The sequence below is a fragment of the Oncorhynchus nerka genome, linkage group LG26 (genome assembly GCF_034236695.1).
Source record: "Oncorhynchus nerka isolate Pitt River linkage group LG26, Oner_Uvic_2.0, whole genome shotgun sequence".
NCBI lineage: Eukaryota > Metazoa > Chordata > Actinopteri > Salmoniformes > Salmonidae > Oncorhynchus > Oncorhynchus nerka.
The window spans coordinates 30,086,063-30,095,860 of NC_088421.1; the positions used below are offsets into that span (position 1 = coordinate 30,086,063).

At 43.7% G+C, this 9,798-nt stretch overlaps 1 protein-coding gene and 3 non-coding genes across 4 annotated transcripts; all 4 read right to left on the bottom strand.

The window, feature by feature from the left end:
- Positions 1-4,741: 4,741 nt before the first annotated feature.
- LOC115125976 (large ribosomal subunit protein uL3) lies at positions 4,742-8,566 on the bottom strand. The gene is made up of 8 exons (XM_029655569.2): positions 8,473-8,566; positions 7,634-7,826; positions 7,177-7,345; positions 6,631-6,766; positions 6,174-6,360; positions 5,629-5,987; positions 5,228-5,347; positions 4,742-4,877 (listed from the first exon to the last, which is right to left on the bottom strand). Exons 1-8 carry the CDS (start codon positions 8,473-8,475, stop codon positions 4,833-4,835), a joined length of 1,212 nt encoding a protein of 403 aa, XP_029511429.1. The 5' UTR covers positions 8,476-8,566; the 3' UTR covers positions 4,742-4,832.
- LOC115125978 (small nucleolar RNA SNORA54) lies at positions 4,963-5,093 on the bottom strand. The gene has a single exon (XR_003863056.2). It is a non-coding gene; the product is annotated as a small nucleolar RNA SNORA54 (small nucleolar RNA).
- LOC115125980 (small nucleolar RNA U83B) lies at positions 6,075-6,159 on the bottom strand. The gene has a single exon (XR_003863058.2). It is a non-coding gene; the product is annotated as a small nucleolar RNA U83B (small nucleolar RNA).
- Positions 6,476-6,569, bottom strand: LOC115125979 (small nucleolar RNA U83B). The gene has a single exon (XR_003863057.1). It is a non-coding gene; the product is annotated as a small nucleolar RNA U83B (small nucleolar RNA).
- Positions 8,567-9,798: the final 1,232 nt, after the last annotated feature.

Genomic DNA, 9,798 nt, shown 5'->3' on the forward strand with positions numbered 1-9,798 from the left:
AATAACAAAAATGTATCTCAATACTTTGTTATATACCCTTTGTTGGCAATGACAGAGGTCAAATGTTTTCTGTAAGTCTTCACAAGGTTTTCACACACTGTTGCTGTTATTTTGGCCCATTCCTCCATGCAGATCTCCTCTAGAGCAGTGATGTTTTGGGGCTGTTGATGGGCAACACGGACTTTCAACTCCCTCCAAAGATTTTCTATGGGGTTGAGATCTGGAGACTGGCTAGGCCACTCCAGGACCTTAAAATGCTTCTTACGAAGTCACTCCTTCGTTGCCTGGGCGGTGTGTTTGGGATCATTGTCATGCTGAAAGACCCAGCCACGTTTCATCTTCAATGCCCTTGCTGATGGAAGGAGGTTTTCACTCAAAATCTCACGATACATGGCCCAATTCATTCTTTCCTTTACACGGATCAGTCCCTTTGCAGAAAAACAGCCCCAAAGCATGGTGTTTCCACCCCCATGCTTCACAGTAGGTATGGTGTTCTTTGGATGCAACTCAGCATTCTTTGTCCTCCAAACACAACAAGTTTTCACCAAAAAGTTATATTTTGGTTTCATCTGACCATATGACATTCTCCCAATCTTCTTCTGGATCATCCAAATGCTCTCTAGCAAACTTCAGACGGACCTGGACATGTACTGGCTTAAGCAGGGGGACACGTCTGGCACTGCAGGATTTGTGTCCCTGGCGGCGTAGTGTGTTACTGATGGTAGGCTTTGATACTTTGGTCCCAGCTCTCTGCTGGTCATTCACTAGGTCCCCCCGTGTGGTTCTGGAATTTTTGCTCACCGTTCTTGTGATAATTTTGACCTCACGGAGTGAGATCTTGCGTGGAGCCCCAGATCGAGGGAGATTATCGGTGATCTTGTATGTCTTCCATTTCCTAATAATTGCTCCCACAGTTGATTTCTTCAAACCAAGCTGCTTACCTATTGCAGATTCAGTCTTCCCAGCCTGGTGCAGGTCTACAATTTTGTTTCTGGTGTCCTTTGACAGCTCTTTGGTCTTGGCCGTAGTGGAGTTTGGAGTGTGACTGTTTGAGGTTGTGGACAGGTGTTTTTTTATACTGATAACAAGTTCAAACAGGTGCCACTAATACAGGTAACGAGTGGAGGACAGAGGAGCCTCTTAAAGAAGAAGTTACAGGTCTGGGAGAGCCAGAAATCTTGCTTGTTTGTAGGTGACCAAATACTTATTTTCCACCATAATTTGCAAATAAATTCATAAAAAATCCTACAATGTGATTTTCTGGATTTTCTTTTCTCAGTCATAGTTGAAGTGTACCTATGATGAAAATTGCAGGCCTCTCTCATCTTTTTAAGTGGGAGAACTTGCACAATTGGTGGCTGACTACTTTTTTTTGCCCCACTGTATCGGTAGAACACATGGACACAGTGTACAACACATTAGGAACAACTGCTCTTACCATGACAGACTGACCAGGTGAAAGCTATACTCCCTTATTGATGTAACTTGTGAAATCCACTTCAATCAGTGTAGATGAAGGGGAGGAGACGGGTTACAGAATTATTTTTAAGCCTTGAGACATGGATTGTGTATGTGTGCCATTCCGATGGTGAACGGGCATGACAAAATATTTAAGTGCCTTTGAACAGGGTATGGTAGCATGTGCCAGGTGCACCAATTTGTGTCAAGAACTGCAATGCTGCTGGGTTTTTTACATGTTCAACAGTTTCCTGTGTGTATCAAGAATGGTTCACCACCCAATGGACTTCCAGCCAACTATTGGATAAACCTGTCAATAATCAGCTGACTAGCTTTCTTGATGTTTATAGTATTCTCTCAAGTTGATTTCTTCAAACCAAGCTGCTTACCTATTGCAGATTCAGTCTTCCCAGCCTGGTGCAGGTCTACAATTTTGTTTCTAGTGGGGCGGCAGGGTAGCCTAGTGGTTAGAGCGTTGGACTAGTAAACGAAAGGTTGCAAGTTTGAATCCCCGAGCTGACAAGGTACAAATCTGTCGTTCTGCCCCTGAACAGGCAGTTAACCCACTGTTCCTAGGCTGTCATTGAAAATAAGAATTTGTTCTTAACTGACTTGCCTAGTAAAATAAAATAAAAGTATGCAATCTGGTTTCCGCTCAGGTTATGGGTGTGTCACCACAACCTTAAAGGTCCTAAATGTCACCATTTCCCTTGATTCTAAGCAACATTGTGCTGCTATTGACTTGGCCAGAGCTTTTGATACGGTAGACCATTCCATTCTTGTGGGCCGGCTAAGGACTATTGGTGTCTCTGAGGGGTCTTTGGCCTGGTTTTCTAACTACCTCTCTCAAAGGGTGCAGTGTATAAAGTCAGAACATCTGCTGTCTCAGCCACTGCCTGTCACCAAGGGAGTACCCCAAGGCTTGATCCTAGGCCCCACACTCTTCTAAATTTACATCAACAGCATAGCTCAACCAGTAGGAAGCTCTCTCATCCATTTATATACAGATACAGTTTTATCCTCAGCTGGCCCCTCCCCAGATTTTGTGTTAAACGCTGTACAACAAAGCTTTCTTAGTGTCCAACAAGCTTTCTCTGCCCTTTGTTCTGAACACCTCCAAAACAAAAGTAATCTAGTTTGGTCTCCCCACCTGTGTGATTACTACCTCTGAGGGTTTAGAGCCTGAAGTAGTCACCTCATACAAGTACTTGGGAGTATGGCTAGACAGTGCACTGTCCTCTCAGCACATATCAAAGCTGCAGGTGTATGTAGGTTAAATCTAGACTTGGTTTCCTCTTTCACCTCAGCTGCCAAACTAACCCCGATTCAGATGACCATCCTACCCATGCTAGATTACAGAGACGTACTATATAGATCAGCAGGTAAGGGTGCTCTTGAGCGGCTAGATGTTTACCATTCGACCATCAGAATTGCCACCAATGTTCCTTATAGGACACTCTATACTCTAAACGGGTCATCGCTGTATACCCGTCGCAAGACCCACTGGTTGATGTTTATTTATAAAACCCTCTTAGGCCTCACTCCCCCCTATCCGAGATATCTACTGCAGCCCTCATCCTCCACATTCAACACCCAGTGACATTGTGCTAAAGTTGCCACAAGCAGAAACCTTCCTGAGTCGGTTGACTTTTCAGTTGGCTGCAGCTAGCAACTGGAACGAGCTGCAACAAACACTCAAACTGGACTGTTTTATCTCCATCTCTTCATTCAAAGATTCAATCATGGACTCTTACTGACCGTAGTGGCTGCTTTGTGTGATGTATTGTTATCTCTACCTTCTTGCCCTTTGTGCGGTTGTCTGTGCCCAATAATATTTGTACCATGTGTTGCCGCCATGTTCTGGGTCTCTTGATGTAGTGTTGGGGTGTCTCGTGAGGTGTCCTATATTTCTTTATTTTTAACCACAGCCCATCCCCTCAGGAGGCCTTTTGGTAAGCAGTCATTGTAAATAAGAATTTGCTCTTAAAGGACTCGCCTAGTTAAATAACTTGACATGTGGGAAGCACAGAAGTCAACAGGGTATCCAACCCATTAGAAAGGTGTCCTCAATGTTCTGTACACTGTATAGCCAGTGTTGGTTGAATGGAAAATGACTTGCATTTAAAGACATGTGGCTGTAAACGTAAATCAATAATGGTCTAAAACTGACAAGGAATGAATCTAGACATGCCATCATCCTGATCAGTGCACTCTGGAGTAGTGTTCTTTACCTTGAATCCAGACAGCCTGCAGCAGCGGACCATATCACAATAGTCCAGTCACTTCCTCAGCGTTGATGGAATAAGTGCTAGGATCAGTTACCCTGACCAAATTCCCATTACGAACCCGAAGCACAAAAATTATTTTTGCAGAGCATTTATACAAAACGTACAGCTTGACGTGTAACTATGCAGGTAGTCATGAGTTGCAAACCATCTATTAGCCTTGAACTGTACTAATTAACCACAGCAGTTTATTATTCAGAGCGGTCATCTGCAGCTTCCCAATATGCTGACAGGCAGCGGTACAAGGCCACCAGTACTGCCCAAATGCATTATAGAACATCCTTCAGCCCCCCCAAGGTAGGCAACCACTACACTGAAATACAGGCACACAGCGCTTTTGAAGTCAGCTTATTTCATGAGCCATGTTGACCTTGACAAGTTCACTGCCAACAGGTGCAACCGCATATAGAGCCCATGAATAGCTTGTGCATTAAAGCACAGATCACCCCTTCAGTGACAAGATACTAACTCTAGGATGCAAACACTGAAAAAGTCTTCAAATTGGTGGCAAGATGTGAAACCATTCTTGCCCATGAGGGCTGATAGCCAACGGGCAGTGTAGTATGCACAGGCAAAATGGTCTATAAAATCAGGAACATTTGCCTTAATTTTTAAATGCCAGTATTTAACTTCTTGGGCAAGGTGACCAAATTCACATAGAAACGAGAGTTGGAGGCACTCATCGAAAGAAAGTCTTAGAGGTAGATATTTTCTGTGCATCTATTCAGTTTGAGTCCTTGTAGACCAGTCAGACAATATCACAGTTTAGGTGGTACAAACAGTATCTACACGACTGTCAAAAAAATAAGCTAGTTGAATTTCCCTGAAAGCTGCTGGGCTCCTACTTATCAGGACACGCAACTTAATTTGATCAAACCACATATAGCAAATAAGCATTCCATTCTTTGTTGAACTTCACCCATACAATAACTCAATTTGCTGGGCCCAGTTAAGCCTCAGATTAAGTTTGAGATTCACATATCATAAGAAACAAGAACTGAGTTTTTACTTGTTTTATTATTAAACAACTCCGCAGTGCAGCATGAGGACTCATACCACCAGACAGAGCTAGAGGAGATGAAACGACATTTAGGCAGTCTCTTCCTTGGCAATGCGGTCCTTCTTGAGTGGTCCCTGTAGACAAAAAGGACAAGTAGTTAGTGACAATGCATATACAGAGTTTAATAAGCAGCCTCTACGCCATCTGTGGCTCCAGGGGTGATGTTCCCAGAGAGTGAACAGGGAACAGCAAAAAAATGATGCCGCTCCCCTGCCTCACTGAAGTTTGATCTAGCACCTGAATGGAACCAAAATTCATACCAAGAGTGAACCAGGTTACGATAAGTGCACTATGGGCATAGGGGACTGAGCTGCAATGCCGGTTGTATGTGAACTAGTGGGTCCACTACATTGATCCAGGGGACTTGTGAAACAGAGTGAAGCCATTGGAAGAGACAAGTAGATGTCATGGAAACTGAACGCACCATGAACGCCTTCTTTTCCTCCACTGTCTGGAAGCGGCCGTGGCCAAACTTGGAGGTGGTGTCGATGAACTTGAGGTCGATCTTCTCCGTGGCACGACGGCTCGACTGCACCAACAGAGACTGAAAACAATATATATATATTTTTTTTTTTAAAGATTAGTGATACATTCCTTTAACGGGCCATAGAGGACCACAATATTGATATCCATCTGGTATGAAACAAATGCCCTAGCATCAGTACACGTCAGAACTCTACATGCAACAGGGACAGCACTCGTTCAGTCGACCCAGGGAGGGAACTACCCATATTTAATGTGTACCTGTTCAGTTTATCCAAATTAATGCCAACTGACAATGCATTGGAATAAGCATGCATAAAATGGAATATTCTCTTTCCTCACCTTACGCAGGGTTAGCACCCTCTTCTTGACTCCAATTGTGCAGCCCTTCAGCATGACAAAGTCATTGGTCACCTCTCCGTAGTGGACGAAGCCACCCAAAGGGGTGATGCTCTTGTTGGACAGATCGTACTCGGTGGCGGCGTTGTTCTTCACCAGCTTGCCGTCCTTGGTGTGGTAGCCCTGGCCGATCTTGTAGATCTTCTTGTTGATCTCTGTGCGGTGGTGGTAGCCCTTCTGACCAGCGCGGGCCACGGAGAAGGCCACACGGGAGGGATGCCAGGCACCGATACAGGCCACCTTACGCAGACCACGATGGGTCTTACGGGGGAGCTTCTTTGTGTGCCAACGGCTGGTGACACCTAAAGGGGAAATTCCAATGTTTAGTACCTGAGGACTTGGCATGAATAACTGATGTTTGGTTAACTACATGTTCATTGGTGGGTTGTGGCCTCAGGAAGGCAGCATGGAATGCATCCTCATGTGTGTCAGACGCCATGCCTGACACAGTGTTCCATGGTCTCACACAAAGCCCTTAAGACGCATACCTTTGTATCCGTGACCCTTTGTGACACCGATGACGTCGATCATCTCATCCTGGGTGAAGACATTGGTGATGGGGATAGACTGCTCCAGCTTCTCACGGGCCCAGTCCACCTTGTCAGAGATGGAGCCTCCATTGAGCTGCACCTCCATCAGGTGGGACTTCTTCTGCCTCAGGGGCAGCAGCCTCATCTGGATGGGGAGGAGAGAGGCATGTGAGCCTGCTAGTCCTGGGACAAGGACCAGTATAGCTAGTACAAACACTATGTATTTAACCCAAAATTGGGTTAAAATGTGATACAAGGGACATTGTCTCAGAAGGAAGGCAGCATGGAATGTATCCTCATGCGTGTCGGACGTCATGCCTGACGCTGTGTTCCGTGGTCTCGTCACAGACAAAGGGAGATCTGATTGATTAAAACTGTGGCATTGCAGGGAGCGTATTCTATCCTGCTCACTCACCTGCGTGTGGGCGATGATGCGGACGACCTGGCAGTACTTCTTCATGGAGGCAAAGTCCTTCTCCAGCTGCTTCTTGCCCTCGTCATCCTGCCACTTCTTGCAGTACTTTGTGAAGGCCTTCTTCTTGGACTTGTACCTAAGAGCATGCAGCATGACCGGAGGGTAGGGAAGAAGAGGCACACGGGTTGGCACAGGTCCTTCATAACCCCAGGGGGCCAGCGGAAGAACACTGTACTCAGCTGCTCGCCCAGCCTTCACAGGGGCGAAGGGGGCAGTTACAGCTTCAGAGAGGTTTTCGGCTCATGGCGCAGTTTCTAAGAAGCACTTTCCACCGGCCAGAGGAGCCCGGAGCTCATCAGGCCATGAGGCACCCGAGCGGAGCTGCCACCAGGGGGGGGCACCGGATGTTAAGACTCGCTCACTAAAACACATGTTTTAAACGTCGAACAAAATGCTTCAAAGCTCACATTTAAACATACACACTATTAAACCAATAGTCAAAATGTTTGCAAATATCTATTATTTTTCATGTGTATAATGACTCACCAGTTCCTGTAGAAACGACGCTTGCACTCATCACTGATGTGCTCAGCGAAGATGGTCTTGAAGGAACGCAGGCCACGGGGGGTCTCGACATAGCCCACAACACCCACCACAACCATGGGAGGAGTCTCCACAATGGTCACAGCCTCAACCACTTCCTTCTTGTTCACCTCTGTAGGAAAATAGTAGTCAGGTATACAGGTTTGTAATACAGGAGTTCCACAGTAGACTTAAATTGCATAATGTCAATGCTCAACGACTGCGCTCAGTGCTCGACATTCATCAAGGGTTAGACCCAATATGTCCGCCCGTCGAGGGGATCATCATAGGCAGAAAAAAAAAAAACTCTACAACCTACTGTAATACAAGACAGAAAATATGGCTCGTTATGTATTTAATAAAACCCACAGTAATAGTCACCCAGTCAATTAAACAAAACAGCATGAAGACAAATACTCACTTGAGCCAGGTCTGTCGACTTCACGCACGATGTGAGTCATGCCAGCCTTGTAGCCAAGGAAGGCAGTCAAGTGGACTGGCTTGCTGGGGTCATCCTTGGGGAAACTCTTCACCTTACCACGGTGACGTCTGCTCCTCTTACGGGGCAGGAAGCCCAAGGATCCGTGGCGGGGAGCCGAAAATTTACGGTGGGACTGTGAAGACAACGCAATTCAGCACATTGTCCATGGGGCATACAAAAGTGAACACACTTGAGTCAGTATGTCAGAACTCGACATTGAACAGGAACAGCACGAGGCTAACCATTCTGTCCGCCCGTCGAGGGAATCGTCACCCATATTCAATGATTTGTAGTTGAATCAATAACCGGAGTAGCAACCTCACTAAATAAATCCCAACTGACGATGTAAACAGCATCTTGGAAAAAAAACATGTGGAACGTTAAGAGGTTCGGAGGACCTCGAATGGCTACTCTTGGGAGGGCTAATGGGTGTCAAAACCAGTTAACGGTAGAAACAACTAGCACGTTGTCAGTTTTAAACAAGTTTGATTGTGAACAAACGTTACAAAATGTATATAGAAAAATGTATTCGAAAAACGAAGCATGCTAGGCCTCAGTGTATCAGCCATTTTAAACTACCAGTATGCCAACGATTACTGCATACATTCATTCTGTAATAATCTAAGACCACGTTATTATGGTAAGGTCGAACATCATACAACTGTATTAATTACAGATAGACACATCTTAGCTATTGACTTAGAGGGGGAACATATAAGGATTGCGAAGATAAAAAACGGATTGAAACTGCAAGTCTCAAAGAAGAAAGACGAACTCACCATTTTGTCTCAGAGCCGATTGAAAAAGAGGCCTATGAAAGGGGGATATTTGGTACTTATACAAGGACGTGACCCGTCACGTGATTAACGTAATCAACCAGCATCATGGTTCCGTCTTCCTGCTGTACAAACGCTTGCTTCAAAAACGTGTTTTTTATTATTTTGTATTTATTTTATTTTTATTAACAACAAATCAATACATAAAGCACATGAGGGAACACAATTATACATAGATTACAAACAATGGACAATCGAGCTTTGGGGTACAATATCACATTACAATTACACAAGGACCTAAGGGACATACATATACTTACAATTCTAACAGCTTTTTTTGTTAGTAGAGCATTTAACCGTTTTTAAAATACAGTTACATTTATTTTTGTAGGGTACGAAAATGTGGATTTCTGTTTGTAAATTTACATTTGTGCATATGAAATTTGGCCAAAAGAATAAAATGAAATTAATTACATAAAAATGTTTCAGCTTATTTCTATTGTATGTAAAGAATCCAAACAGTACATCTCTCCACAATAGTGTTAAATCTTCATAAATGTGTTCAATTATAAACCTACTGATGTCTTGCCACAGCTTTCTTACATGCATACAATGCCAAAAAAGTTGCAACACTGTTTCTGGGTGGTCATTACAAAAGGAGCAATTTGAGTTGATGTCTTCCTTAAACTTCTTCATATAGTGCTTGGCAGGATAATATTTATGAATAATTTTAAAGGAAACTTTTGTTAACAAGTAGGTATGTCTGTGGCAACATCCAAGCTTTTTTCCAACAGATATTATCAATAAATCCATTCCAATAAGGCATGACATAAGGTATACATCATCCTGCTGAAACAAGGATCGTATCGCTCTGTTGTTGAATGGACCAAAAGAGAAACAAATCTTTCCTACTGATGAGTCAACAGGGTCAATAGAAGGTAGGCTCTGAGGGTCAGGTCTTGACACGTTCCTGAATAACATAGCAACACCTGAGGGAATGGCATCTAAAACAATTGCAAAATCTTTAGGTGTTACAGGGACCTTGTAAAGTGATAAGAATTCTTTATAACTGAGTATAAAACCCTCTGCATTTACCAGTTGGCTCACCAATAGGATATTATTTCGGAATCAATATTCTAAAAACAAAGTATTTTTATACAATATATCCCGATTATTCCATATATAATATCTGTGTGGAGAAAAATTGTGTTTATAAATTAAGGACCATGACAAGAAAAACTGCCGATGAAAAGCAGAAAGTTCCACTGGAACTTTGTCAATATTATAATTGCAAAACAACATGAAATTAAGGCACCAAAAGTAGAGAAG

Coding starts and splice junctions, on each gene's coding strand:
- LOC115125976 (XM_029655569.2), bottom strand. Junction 7,346..7,633: donor AGTCGACAGACCTGGCTCAA/GTGAGTATTTGT, acceptor ATTTTCCTACAG/AGGTGAACAAGAAGGAAGTG. Junction 5,988..6,173: donor AAAGGGTCACGGATACAAAG/GTATGCGTCTTA, acceptor TTTCCCCTTTAG/GTGTCACCAGCCGTTGGCAC.